Source organism: Gigantopelta aegis, chromosome 2 (assembly GCF_016097555.1).
Source record: "Gigantopelta aegis isolate Gae_Host chromosome 2, Gae_host_genome, whole genome shotgun sequence".
NCBI classification, from domain to species: domain Eukaryota; kingdom Metazoa; phylum Mollusca; class Gastropoda; order Neomphalida; family Peltospiridae; genus Gigantopelta; species Gigantopelta aegis.
In genome coordinates this window covers 22,844,643-22,859,980 of record NC_054700.1, presented here as the reverse complement: position 1 = coordinate 22,859,980, position 15,338 = coordinate 22,844,643, and the positions used below count along the sequence as shown (strand labels likewise).

At 37.5% G+C, this 15,338-nt stretch overlaps 1 protein-coding gene across 7 annotated transcripts in view; it reads left to right on the top strand.

Annotated features, from left to right (window-relative positions):
• The window catches only part of LOC121382770 (ras-specific guanine nucleotide-releasing factor 2-like), a 321,414-nt gene that overhangs the window by 177,824 nt on the left and 128,252 nt on the right, over positions 1-15,338 (top strand). For all 7 annotated transcript variants that reach the window (XM_041512366.1, XM_041512375.1, XM_041512410.1 and 4 more), the window contains exons 5-7: positions 671-924; positions 6,938-7,017; positions 13,076-13,269. In XM_041512366.1, coding sequence (XP_041368300.1) covers positions 671-924; positions 6,938-7,017; positions 13,076-13,269 — 528 coding nt within the window. The remainder of the gene's footprint in view (positions 1-670; positions 925-6,937; positions 7,018-13,075; positions 13,270-15,338) is intronic.

The window sequence follows — 15,338 nt, the reverse complement described above, 5'->3', positions numbered from 1 at the left end:
ACTGAAACTTGATTGGGGTGTTTTCAGTAGAGTTTAGAAAGAAAGAAAGAAATGTTTTATTTAACAATGCACTAAACACATTTTAGTTACGGTTACATATGGTTAAGGACCACACAGATTTTGAGAGGAAACCCGCTGTCGCCACTACATAGACTACTTTTTCCGATTAGCAGCAAGGGATCTTTTATTTGCACTTCCCACAGGCTGGATAGCACAAACCATGGCCTTTGTTGAACCAGTTATAGATCACTGGTCGGTGAAAGTGGTTTACACCTACCCATTGAGCCTTGCGGAGCACTCACTCAGGGTTTGGAGTCAGTATCTGGATTAAAAATCCCATGCCTCAACTGGGATCTGAACCCATTACCTACCAGCCTGTAGACCAATGGCCTAACTATGACGCCACCGAGGCCGGTCAATAGAGTTTAAGAAAAATCTATACTAAATATAATTGATATTATGCTATATATGATTAATGAAGCTGTACATTGCATTGTTACCGGTTACTATGTTAATTATATTGTATGCTGCCACATGTAGTGTACTAGTATACATATTGATGTAATAAACTTAACTGAATTGAACTGAAACTGTGCATTCTTCCACCTTGCTTGTGGAAAAAACATTTAAAATTTTTATTTCAAATTTTCATGGCAATATTTTCCCCAAGGTTCAAAGCTTTTTCCGCGGCTGGTTGTGTCGGCGGCGCTGGAAGCAGATCGTGGAGCTGTACATTCGGTCACCACATGCGGAGAGCATGCGGAAACGAAACAGCATCGTGTTCAGCATGGTGGAGTGTGAGGAGGAATACAACAGACAGCTGTCCTGTCTCGTCACCTACTTCCTCAGACCCCTCCGCATGGCAGCCAGCTCAAAGAAGCCTCCCATCACACACGAAGATGTAAACTCTATATTCCTTAATAGGTAAAGTCCTCCTTTTGATGCTCTTCAAGATAAAACCACTTGATAGTCATAAACCACTCATCACACACGAAGATGTAAACTCTATATTCCTTAATAGGTAAAGTCCTCCTTTTGATGCTCTTCAAGATAAAACCACTTGATAGTCATAAACCACTCATCACACACGAAGATGTAAACTCTATATTCCTTAATAGGTAAAGTCCTCCTTTTGATGCTCTTAAGATAAAACCACTTGATAGTCATAAACAGCTCATCATCCATGAAGATGTTAACTAGCTCTTTATTCCTTAATAGGTAAAGTTCTCCTTTTGGTGCTCTTAAGATAAAACCACTTGATGGTCATAAACCACTCATCACCCATGAAGATGTTAACTAGCTCTTTATTCCTTAATAGGTAAAGTCCTCCTTTAGATGCTCTTCAAGATAAAAATCACTTGATAGTCATTACTGCAAAATTATTAAGTCACCCATCACCCATGAAGATATAAACTCTTTATTCCTCCTTTTGGTCCTCTTCAAGATAAGACCAGCTTATGGTCATTACTGAGTCACTGATTGAAGCTGTAAACTCAATATTCCTTATCATCATCCATTAAAGGCTTTTGTAGGAGATATCGCTGGCACTATAATTTGCGATATCTCCTGAGATATTCTCCGCAGGAGATATCACTTCTTATATCTTGATTGGTCAAATTTTTATCACAAGACCATGTTTTGTTACGTCACTTTGTCATTAGTGACGTTACGCCACTGCCATTCTGCTAGTTAACGAGTCTACCGCTGACATTCAACCCACATTACTGACATCGTTTACAACTTGCAAATGTTTCGCAAATGAAAAAGAATAATAATGGATGATAAAAAGAATACCCCCTCTTGTCTTGTGATATCATAATTTATCAGCATCCGTTGATAAAAGTATAAAATCCTCGGCAAGCCTCTTGGATTTAATACTTTTATCAACTCGTGCTGATAAATTATGGTATCACAAGACACTCGAGGAGTATCCTCTATATAAGTACTTTCCTTCTTTAAGGATCTCACCATGATCAGACCACTTAATGATCACTGATCTCTTGTGAAGATGTCAATTTGCTATTCCTTAATGAGTACTGTAGTAAATTCCATCTTTTGGTTCATACCACATGAACAGCGCATGGCAGGAATTGGTTTTTTGATTTTTTTAAAATTATTATTATCACTATAAAAAACAAACATGGTAATATTTTCGTTGAGCCACTTGTTTAATAAATTCAATGAAACCCCTCAAAACCAGACCCTCTGTAAACAGGAATTCCCTCAAAACCAGACCCTCTGTAAACCGGAATTCCCTCAAAACCAGACCCTCTGTAAACCGGAAACCCCTCAAAACCATACCCTCTGTAAACCGGAATTCCCTCCAAATTTTACTTTTTTCACGGTCCCTTTTTAAATATCAATACAGAACATATAACCTCTCTGTACCAAATACCCCTATCACCAGACTTTTTAAATATCAATACAGAACATATAACCTCTCTGTACCAAATACCCCTATCACCAGACTTTTTAAATATCAGTACAGAACATATAACCTCTCTGTACCAAATACCCCTATCACCAGACTTTTTAAATATCAGTACAGAACATATAACCTCTCTGTACCAAATACCCCTATCACCAGACTTTTAAATATCAGTACAGAACATATAACCTCTCTGTACCAAATACCCCTATCACCAGACTTTTTAAATATCAATACAGAACATATAACCTGTCTGTACCAAATACCCCTATCACCAGACTTTTTAAATATCAATACAGAACATATAACCTCTCTGTACCAAATACCCCTATCACCAGACTTTTTAAATATCAATACAGAACATATAACCTCTCTGTACCAAATACCCCTATCACCAGACTTTTAAATATCAGTACAGAACATATAACCTCTCTGTACCAAATACCCCTATCACCAGACTTTTTAAATATCAATACAGAACATATAACCTCTCTGTACCAAATACCCCTATCACCAGACTTTTTAAATATCAATACAGAACATATAACCTCTCTGTGCCAAATACCCCTATCACCAGACTTTTTAAATATCAGTACAGAACATATAACCTCTCTGTACCAAATACCCCTATCACCAGACTTTTTAAATATCAATACAGAACATATAACCTCTCTGTACCAAATACCCCTATCACCAGACTTTTTAAATATCAATACAGAACATATAACCTCTCTGTACCAAATACCCCTATCACCAGACTTTTTAAATATCAATACAGAACATATAACCTCTCTGTACCAAATACCCCTATCACCAGACTTTTTAAATATCAATACAGAACATATAACCTCTCTGTACCAAATACCCCTATCACCAGACTTTTTAAATATCAATACAGAACATATAACCTCTCTGTACCAAATACCCCTATCACCAGACTTTTTAAATATCAATACAGAACATATAACCTCTCTGTACCAAATACCCCTATCACCAGACTTTTTAAATATCAATACAGAACATATAACCTCTCTGTACCAAATACCCCTATCACCAGACTTTTTAAATATCAATACAGAACATATAACCTCTCTGTACCAAATACCCCTATCACCAGACTTTTTAAATATCAATACAGAACATATAACCTCTCTGTACCAAATACCCCTATCACCAGACTTTTTAAATATCAGTACAGAACATATAACCTGTCTGTACCAAATACCCCTATCACCAGACTTTTTAAATATCAATACAGAACATATAACCTCTCTGTACCAAATACCCTATCACCAGACTTTTTAAATATCAATACAGAACATATAACCTCTCTGTACCAAATACCCCTATCACCAGACTTTTTAAATATCAATACAGAACATATAACCTGTCTGTACCAAATACCCCTATCACCAGACTTTTTAAATATCAATACAGAACATATAACCTGTCTGTACCAAATACCCCTATCACCAGACTTTTTAAATATCAATACAGAACATATAACCTGTCTGTACCAAATACCCCTATCACCAGACTTTTTAAATATCAATACAGAACATAGGCCTATAACCTCTCTGTACCAAATACCCCTATCACCAGACTTTTTAAATATCAATACAGAACATATAACCTGTCTGTACCAAATACCCCTATCACCAGACTTTTTAAATATCAATACAGAACATAGGCCTATAACCTCTCTGTACCAAATACCCCTATCACCAGACTTTTTAAATATCAGTACAGAACATATAACCTCTCTGTACCAAATACCCCTATCACCAGACTTTTTAAATATCAGTACAGAACATATAACCTCTCTGTACCAAATACCCCTATCACCAGACTTTTTAAATATCAATACAGAACATATAACCTCTCTGTACCAAATACCCCTATCACCAGACTTTTTAAATATCAATACAGAACATATAACCTCTCTGTACCAAATACCCCTATCACCAGACTTTTTAAATATCAATACAGAACATATAACCTCTCTGTACCAAATACCCCTATCACCAGACTTTTTAAATATCAATACAGAACATATAACCTCTCTGTACCAAATACCCCTATCACCAGACTTTTTAAATATCAATACAGAACATATAACCTCTCTGTACCAAATACCCCTATCACCAGACTTTTTAAATATCAATACAGAACATATAACCTCTCTGTACCAAATACCCCTATCACCAGACTTTTTAAATATCAATACAGAACATATAACCTCTCTGTACCAAATACCCCTATCACCAGACTTTTTAAATATCAATACAGAACATATAACCTCTCTGTACCAAATACCCCTATCACCAGACTTTTTAAATATCAGTACAGAACATATAACCTCTCTGTACCAAATATCCCTATCACCAGACTTTTTAAATATCAGTACAGAACATATAACCTGTCTGTACCAAATACCCCTATCACCAGACTTTTTAAATATCAATACAGAACATATAACCTCTCTGTACCAAATACCCCTATCACCAGACTTTTTAAATATCAATACAGAACATATAACCTCTCTGTACCAAATACCCCTATCACCAGACTTTTTAAATATCAATACAGAACATATAACCTGTCTGTACCAAATACCCCTATCACCAGACTTTTTAAATATCAATACAGAACATATAACCTCTCTGTACCAAATACCCCTATCACCAGACTTTTTAAATATCAATACAGAACATATAACCTGTCTGTACCAAATACCCCTATCACCAGACTTTTTAAATATCAATACAGAACATATAACCTGTCTGTACCAAATACCCCAATCACCAGACTTTTTAAATATCAGTACAGAACATATAACCTGTCTGTACCAAATACCCCTATCACCAGACTTTTTAAATATCAATACAGAACATATAACCTCTCTGTACCAAATACCCCTATCACCAGACTTTTTAAATATCAATACAGAACATATAACCTCTCTGTACCAAATACCCCTATCACCAGACTTTTTAAATATCAATACAGAACATATAACCTCTCTGTACCAAATACCCCTATCACCAGACTTTTTAAATATCAATACAGAACATATAACCTCTCTGTACCAAATACCCCTATCACCAGACTTTTTAAATATCAATACAGAACATATAACCTCTCTGTACCAAATACCCCTATCACCAGACTTTTTAAATATCAGTACAGAACATATAACCTCTCTGTACCAAATACCCCTATCACCAGACTTTTTAAATATCAATACAGAACATATAACCTCTCTGTACCAAATACCCCTATCACCAGACTTTTTAAATATCAGTACAGAACATATAACCTCTCTGTACCAAATACCCCTATCACCAGACTTTTTAAATATCAATACAGAACATATAACCTCTCTGTACCAAATACCCCTATCACCAGACTTTTTAAATATCAATACAGAACATATAACCTCTCTGTACCAAATACCCCTATCACCAGACTTTTTAAATATCAATACAGAACATATAACCTCTCTGTACCAAATACCCCTATCACCAGACTTTTTAAATATCAATACAGAACATATAACCTCTCTGTACCAAATACCCCTATCACCAGACTTTTTAAATATCAGTACAGAACATATAACCTCTCTGTACCAAATACCCCTATCACCAGACTTTTTAAATATCAGTACAGAACATATAACCTCTCTGTACCAAATACCCCTATCACCAGACTTTTTAAATATCAGTACAGAACATATAACCTCTCTGTACCAAATACCCCTATCACCAGACTTTTTAAATATCAATACAGAACATATAACCTCTCTGTACCAAATACCCCTATCACCAGACTTTTTACTTGTTCCAGTGGATGTCCAGTTTAGAGGAGTTTCACAGTACAGTACTATGCTCAATACTAGTTCATATCAAGTTTATGTTCCTTGAGAAATGAGTTTTATTTTTAACTCACTAAATTCTCAAGACTAGTTGTCTCTTAAACTTTCCTAATTTCAGCACATAAGAGTTGTCTTTCTTGTTAAGATAATACACATATTGACTCACTAGAACTAGCCTCAGTGGCATAGTGGTTAAGCTGGTAGGTACAGGGTTTACAGCCCGGTGCCGGCTCCCTCCCAGAGTGAGTTTTAATGACTCAGTGGGTAGGTGTAAGACCACTACACCCTCTTCTCTCTCACTAACCACTAACCCACTGGTAGGTACAGGGTTCGCAGCCCGGTGCCGGCTCCCTCCCAGAGTGAGTTTTAACGACTCAGTGGGTAGGTGTAAGACCACTACACCCTCTTCTCTCTCACTAACCACTAACAACTAACAACTAACTCACTGTTCTGGACAGACAGCCCAGATAGCTGAGGTGTGTGCCTAGAACAGTAAGCTTGAACTTTAATTGGATATAAGCACGAAAATAAGTTGAAATGAAATGAAATGACTCTAGAATATTCTAGAGACATGGGGAGAGGAGAGTGATAATTGTACCTTTGTTTTTAACTTGGGTGTATTTTTCTCATTTCAGTGAAACATTGCTCTTTTTACACCAAATATTTCAGAAAGGTCTCACTGCCCGTTTAGAAAATTGGCCAACTCTTGTATTAGGTAAGTTGTTGAAAGTAATCTTTTATCATCAATATTATAGTTTTCAATTATAGTTTTAAATATGGTGTACATGTAGGTGTTGTTTTCTAAATGTTAAATAATTTTGTTCAACAAAAATAATTTAAAGATTTATATACTTCCAATAGTATTTCATTTCTTTATGTATATTATTAATGCGACTATTATGTATTATTAGTGTGACTGACACCATAAAAATTTACCAAATTGACCCCCTAATAAAGTACCCTCTGTTCGATGCTCAGCCAGTGGCATGGGATGGATGTGCCTGAACCATGTGTGGATAGAGGCATGTTAATAAAATTACCTAACTTAACCTATTGGTGTAACAAGGACAACGTAACTAGAACATAAGTAATTCTATAGGGACTTGATCGTGAATTAATTGTCAAATGGTTCAAGCAATGTTCGACGAAAACTGATTACTCAAAACATCATTAATGCTTATGTCATGTAATAATCTCTGTTTATTTCTCTCAAGTTGCAGCAAATGGTATATTTGTTAATGGTTGGTCAGTGCTTTTGGGGTGGAATTTAGCTCAGTCAGTAGAATGCTTGTCTGCAGGGACGTGGCTCATGGGATCTAATCCTGTTAATTGACAAACCCACTTAGGTTCTTTCCTATATCAACCAGTGTCCCACAGCTTATGTATTAAAAGCTACATTATGGTATGTGCTGTCCTGCCTGTGTGAATAGACACATTGCTGCTAATGGAATAATTTAGCAGATTTCATCTGAAAACTAGCTAGTAGAATTTTCAAATATTTGACATCTAATTGTTGATGATTAGTCAATGTGCTCTAGTGGTGTCGTTATTCAAAACAAACACTAAACGTTTCACCTACTTGGCTTTCCTATTCTCCGAGGTAGATGCGATGGGTCGTAGAGTCAATCGCAGGGCTCAAAATTCAGGATTTCTTACCTATGGCAATTTGGAAAGGTTTTTGGTAAAGGCAAAATGCCCTCCTACGGGGACCGGCCTCGGTGGCGTCGTGGCAGGCCATCGGTCTACAGGCTGGTAGGTACTGGGTTCAGATCCCAGTCGAGGCATGGGATTTTTAATCCAGATACCGACTCCAAACCCTGAGTGAGTGCTCCGCAAGGCTCAATGGGTAGGTGTAAACCACTTGCACTGACCAGTGATCCATAACTGGTTCAACAAAGGCCATGGTTTGTGCTATCCTGCCTGTGGGAAGCGCAAATAAAAGATCCCTTGCTGCCTATCGGAAGAGTAGCCTATGTAGTGGCGACAGCGGGTTTCCTCTCAAAATCTGTGTGGTCCTGAACCACATGTCTGACGCCATATAACCGTAAATAAAATGTGTTGAGTGTGCCATTAAATAAAACACTTCTTTCTTTCCCTCCTACGGCAGGTTTGAGCCTTCCTACATCAATATTGAACCAGTTACTTTTGCAACAAATTAACATAAAATTAAAAACCAAAAACTACCACTTCCAATGATGGCAAGAATGTTTATCCAGTGGCAAAAAAGAAAGAAAAATGATTTCGATAAAGCCCCTGACCTGTGGCAGTTCATATCGCAGCTACGGCAACTGCCATTGGTGCCACTGTTCAGTTCAAGCCCTGCAGTTGCATTCAGTTAACCTGTTGGTTCTTACCTCATCTCACGGTACAAGATCTCATATGAACCGTCGGTTTTTTAATGTGTCAGTCTGGGAACATTTTCTTTTTAAAATCTTGGTTAGTGATATTTTTAGTAAACTGAAAATGTATTCGCAATTAATGTTTAATGTTTTAAAATTGTGTAGCAATCTCTCAGACTTGTGAAGTGAATCACAACATGATACTGAACAAAATGTTCCCTTCCAGTGACACAAATTCAAAATCATACAAACTGCCAAATGGTTACATGGTGAACTGTTTGGTTGTAGACTTAAAAACTGTTTCAGTTCTAAATTGATTTTTTTTTTTGCACACTTGACACATAGCACATCAAAATACTATCATGAAAAATCGGTCAATATAAAATATAATTTAAAATGTAAGTTTACCGTAGTACAGAAACATTGTACATATGTGCTGGGGTTAGATAACTCAACAGTTACGCAAATATAATTCATATAACCAAACAATTGGTTACCTAGGCAAAACTCATGTGAATCATTTTTTGGTTACCTCAAATTTTACAGTATTGTCCCCTGTATCTCCACGAGTGCCCCACAAATGGTGTATCAAGTGCTGTGGTATGTGCTGTCTTGTTTATGGGGAAAATGCTAATAATATGCTTTCATTCAGCCTCGGGGACAGGTGGGGGGGGGACATAGCTCAGTGGTACAGCGCTCGCCTGATGCGCAATCGATCTAGGATCGATTCCCATCGGTGGGCCTATTGGGTTATTTCTCATTCCAGCCAGTGCTCCACAACTGGCTGTGGTATGTACTATCCTGTGTGTGGTATGGTGCATATAAAAGATCCCTTGTTGCTAATCAAAAAGAGTAGCCCATGAAGTGATGACAGCAGGTTTCCTCTCTCATATCTGTGTGGTCCTTAACCATACGTCCGATGCCATATAACCATAAATAAAATGTATTGAGTGCATCATTAAATAAAACATTTCCTTCATTCATTCAGCCTCTGTGGCAGCATTAATTTGATTTGTTGTAGACAGAGTATCGAAAAAACATATGTTAGACACTAAATATAGTTATAGTGGCTGTGTTTAAAATGTGCTGAGCTGTTGTTAAATATGTTCAGACCTAGGAAAAGTGCGAGAATGATTGTGTTTCATTAGCACATCTAATGGAACAAGTCTAGTATTGAATAATCCTATTTATATTTATGGTGTAGTGGTTATGCCATTAGACTTCTGGCTAGTAGGTACTGGGTTCGTATCCCACCTGAGGCAATGGGGGATTTTTCATGCCAGTTCCAGCTCCATCCCAGAGTGAGTACACCACTAGGCTCAATGGATAGGTGTAGGCCACATACACTGAGTTTCACCGACTTTACAGGTGCGATTATAGGTGTGTCTCCCGAGTGTATGACCCCTCATGGGGAAATGATTACCCGACATGCACTGAAGGTTCTGTGTACCCCGGGCTAGGTGATACCGAGATAGCTCAACTGACAGCAAGTGTGGACAATGGAAATACTGTGGCTTCACCATTCATCTCATCATCGTCCATTTTTGTAATGTCAAAAATACAAAAAAATGTCTTTGTCTCTGTGTTAAATGTTTGTGGTGTTCATGGTAAAAAGCTATAGTAGTTTATTTTGTTAAACAACACTACAAGAGCACATTGATTTATTAATCATTGGCTACTGGATGTCAAACATTTTATTATTCTTTCAACCAGCCTCGGTGGTGTCGTGGTTAAGCCATCGGACATAAGACTGGTAGGTACAGGGTTCGCAGCCCAGTACCAGCTCCCACCCAGAGCGAGTTTTAACGACTCAATGGGTAGGTGTAAGGCCACTACACCCTCTTCTCTCTCACTAACCACTAACAGCTAACTCACTGTCCTGGACAGACAGCCCAGACAGCTGATGTGTGTGCCCAGGACAGCGTACTTAAATCTTAATTGGATATAAACACGAAAATCAATTGAAATGGAATGAAACGAAATTCTGACATGTAGTCTTAGAGGAAACTCGCTACATTTTTCCGTTGGCAGCAAGGTATCTTTTATATACATATTTCTATAGACAGGACCACAAATACAATGGCCTCTGATATACATATTTCTATAGACAGGACCACAAATATATTGGCCTCTGATATACATATATCTATAGACAGGACCACAAATACAATGGCCTCTGATATACATATTTCTATAGACAGGACCACAAATACAATGGCCTCTGATATACATATTTCTATAGACAGGACCACAAATATATTGGCCTCTGATATACATATTTCTATAGACAGGACCACAAATACAGTGGCCTCTGATATACATATTTCTATAGACAGGACCACAAATACAGTGGCCTCTGATATACATATTTCTATAGACAGGACCACAAATACAGTGGCCTCTGATATACATATTTCTATAGACAGGACCACAAATACAGTGGCCTCTGATATACATATTTCTATAGACAGGACCACAAATACAGTGGCCTCTGATATACATATTTCTATAGACAGGACCACAAATACAGTGGCCTCTGATATACATATTTCTATAGACAGGACCACAAATACAGTGGCCTCTGATATACATATTTCTATAGACAGGACCACAAATACAGTGGCCTCTGATATACATATATCTATAGACAGGACCACAAATACAGTGGCCTCTGATATACATATATCTATAGACAGGACCACAAATACAGTGGCCTCTGATATACATATTTCTATAGACAGGACCACAAATACAGTGGCCTCTGATATACATATTTCTATAGACAGGACCACTATCGTTAAACTTCTGATATACCAGTTGTGTGGCACTAGTTAGGATGGGGAAAGAAAAACAAATGGTTTTGGCAAATTTTAAATTCTTAGATGCCTGTCCTAATTCACGAAACTCTGGCAACTTTGTGATCTTACACTGCAGTGTAAAATGACTTGCTAAGACTAGTAGTTTCTCGCACAAGTTCTTTTTGTAGATGGTTTGTCTGACAGGAGTCTCAGTGTAAAATGACTTGCTAAGACTAGTAGTTTCTCACACAAGTTCTTTTGTAGATGGTTTGTCTGACACGAGTCTCAGTGTAAAATGACTTACTAAGACTAGTAGTTTCTCACACAAGTTCTTTTTGTAGATGGTTTGTCTGACACGAGTCTCAGTGTAAAATGACTTGCTAAGACTAGTAGTTTCTCACACAAGTTCTTTTTGTAGATGGTTTGTCTGACACGAGTCTCAGTGTAAAATGACTTGCTAAGACTAGTAGTTTCTCACACAAGTTCTTTTTGTAGATGGTTTGTCTGACACGAGTTTCAAGAAAATCAATCCTTGGAGCAAGCTTCAGAAAAACAATCTACAAAAGGATGAGTGCCAGAAATATTTTCTAGTTCAATCATACTTATAATTTTAGTATAATTATTACAAAATTCACTGCATTTTATTTTTGTTCTGTGACATCACGACCCTTCTCTTGGCTAATATATATTACATCACTGGAAGGAATGCATGCAATGTTACATATTACGTGACGTTACATCACTGGAAGGAATGCATGCAATGTTACATATTACGTGACGTTACGTCACTGGAAGGAATATGCATGCAATGTTACATATTACGTGACGTTACGTCACTGGAAGGAATGCATGCAATGTTACATATTACGTGACGTTACGTCACTGGAAGGAATGCATGCAATGTTACATATTACGTGACGTTACATCACTGGAAGGAATGCATGCAATGTTACATATTACGTGACGTTACATCACTGGAAGGAATGCATGCAATGTTACATATTACGTGACGTTACATCACTGGAAGGAATGCATGCAATGTTACATATTACGTGACGTTACATCACTGGAAGGAATGCATGCAATGTTACATATTACGTGACGTTACATCACTGGAAAGAATGCATGCAATGTTACATATTACGTGACGTTACATCACTGGAAGGAATATGCATGCAATGTTACATATTACGTGACGTTACATCACTGGAAGGAATATGCATGCAATGTTACATATTACGTGACGTTACATCACTGGAAGGAATATGCATGCAATGTTAATATTACGTGACGTTACATCACTGGAAGGAATATGCATGCAATGTTACATATTACATGACGTTACATCACTGGAAGGAATATGCATGCAATGTTACATATTACGTGACGTTACATACTACCTTTGATTATGGAGTGGCGTAATGAACAGGTAGCAATGGCCGTCTACTGCCTAAACAAAGAGACCAATTGACCAATGAAAAGTGCACATTACTGTCTAGGAGACGTGTGCTAGACAGTTTTCTAGCACAACTTTCTGGCACCTTTCTACTGGTTGACTGAACTAGAAAATGCAATGTTGCATAAAGGAGCTTTGTGAAGTAAGTCCGTGATTTCTTTTTCTTATTTCCCACTGCAGGTGATTTGTTTGACATGCTGCTGCCGATGCTGAGTATATACCAGGAGTACGTTAGAAACCACCACTACAGTCTGCAGGTGCTCGCCGAGTACAAACAGAAACCCGAGTTTAACTGCCTGCTCAAACGATACGAGGAGAAACCTGCCTGTGAGGGTCGGACTTTGGAAATATTTCTCACCTATCCTATGCATCAGGTAGGCTTGGTTACACACACAGTCAATTGTTGAAATATTTCTCACCTATCCTATGCATCAGGTAGGCTTGGTTACACACACAGACAAGTGTTGAAATATTTCTCACCTATCCTATGCATCAGGTAGGCTTGGTTACACACACAGACAAGTGTTGAAATATTTCTCACCTATCCTATAATCCAGCCAGTGCACCACGACTGGTACATCAAAGGCCATGGTATGTGCTGTCCTGACTATTGGATGGTGCATATAAAAGATCCCTTGCTGCTAATCGAAAAGTGTATCCCATGAAGTGGTGACAGTGGGTTTCCTCTCTCAATATCTGTGTGGTCCTTAAACATATGTCTGATGCCATATCACCGTAAATAAAATGTGTTGAGTGTGTCGTTAAATAAAACATTTCCTTCTTTCCTTACTATCCTATGCATTAGGTAGGCTTGTTTACACACACACACACAGACACACACACAGACACACATCCACACACACAGACACACACACACACAGAGACACACACATAGACACACACACAGACACACACACATACACAGACACACACACATACACACACGGACACACACACAGACACACACATACACACACACACACGCATACACACACAGACACACACACAGACACACACATACACACACGCATACACACACAGACACACACACACGGACACACACACGGACACGGACACACACACACATACACAGACACACACACACACAGATGCAGACACACACACAGACACACACACATACACACACAGACACACACACAGACAAACATACACACACAAAGAGAGAGACAAGTGTTGAAAATTGGAAGTCATTTGGCCATATTAAAAACAAAATAAATTTGTGATGTGATAACTCAGCTATTTTGTTCCTGTGTAACTGCTGGTAAGTTCAATCACTCAATGTATTAATTTGAGGGCATGTTGGATTTTGATTCCATTGTTCGATTGAAGATGTATGAAGGAAGGAAATGTTTTATTTAACGATGCACTCAACACATTTTATTTATGGTTATATGGCCTCAGGAAGATGTATGATGAAGGGTTACAAATATGTTGTTTGGTAGTTTGAATGGTATTTACATTTTCAATAATTGTCTAATTTTTCTTTGTTAAGTCTTTCAGTGATCTATCTAAGTGACACAGATCACAGTTTTTGTTCATTTTAAAAATTATCTTGCAAGTAAATATTTTATATTTTATATTTACTAGTATGTTGTGCAAAATGGGAAATAACTATTGTTAGACTAGTGTGAACCTAACAAGGGACAGTTGTTTCCCTTGGATTTTAATTTCACTTTCTATCTTTAATGAATGTGGAATAAATCTGAAGATAGTTTGTTTTTGTTAATATTCAGAATCGTATGAAGTTTTGTGATTAATCATCAATTTGCACAAAATAATTAATAACCAATTAAACATACATTACTCTTTGATTTACTTTATAATTAATAACCAATTAAAAATACATTACTCTTTGAGTTACTTTAGGCTAACCGGGTTAAGTTATTTATTTTTAATATTAACTTTTTTAAGTAACACCTTTTGGACAAAATTATTTAAATGTTTCTATATTTTCAGTAGTATTTTATTCCCTAGTGACCGGCCTCGGTGGCGTCGTGGCAGACCATCGGTCTACAGGCTGGTAGGTACTGAGTTTAGATCCCAGTCGAGGCATGGGATTTTTAATCCAGATACCGACTCCAAACCCTGAGTGAGTGCTCTGCAAGGCTCAATGGGTAGGTGTAAACCACTTGCACCAACCAGTGATCCATAACTGGTTCAACAAAGGCCATGGTTTGTGCTATCCTGCCTGTGGGAAGCGCAAATAAAAGATCCCTTGCTGCCTGTCGAAAAAAGAGTAGCCTATGTGGCAACAGCTGATTTCCTCTTCAAAACAGTGTCCGAATGACCATATGTTTGACGTCCAATAGCCGATGATAAGATAAAAAATCAATGTGCTCTAGTGGCGTCGTTAAATAAAACAAACTTTTCTTTATTCCCTAGTGTAGGCCTATAATTAGTACACCAAGGTCCATGCAACTAG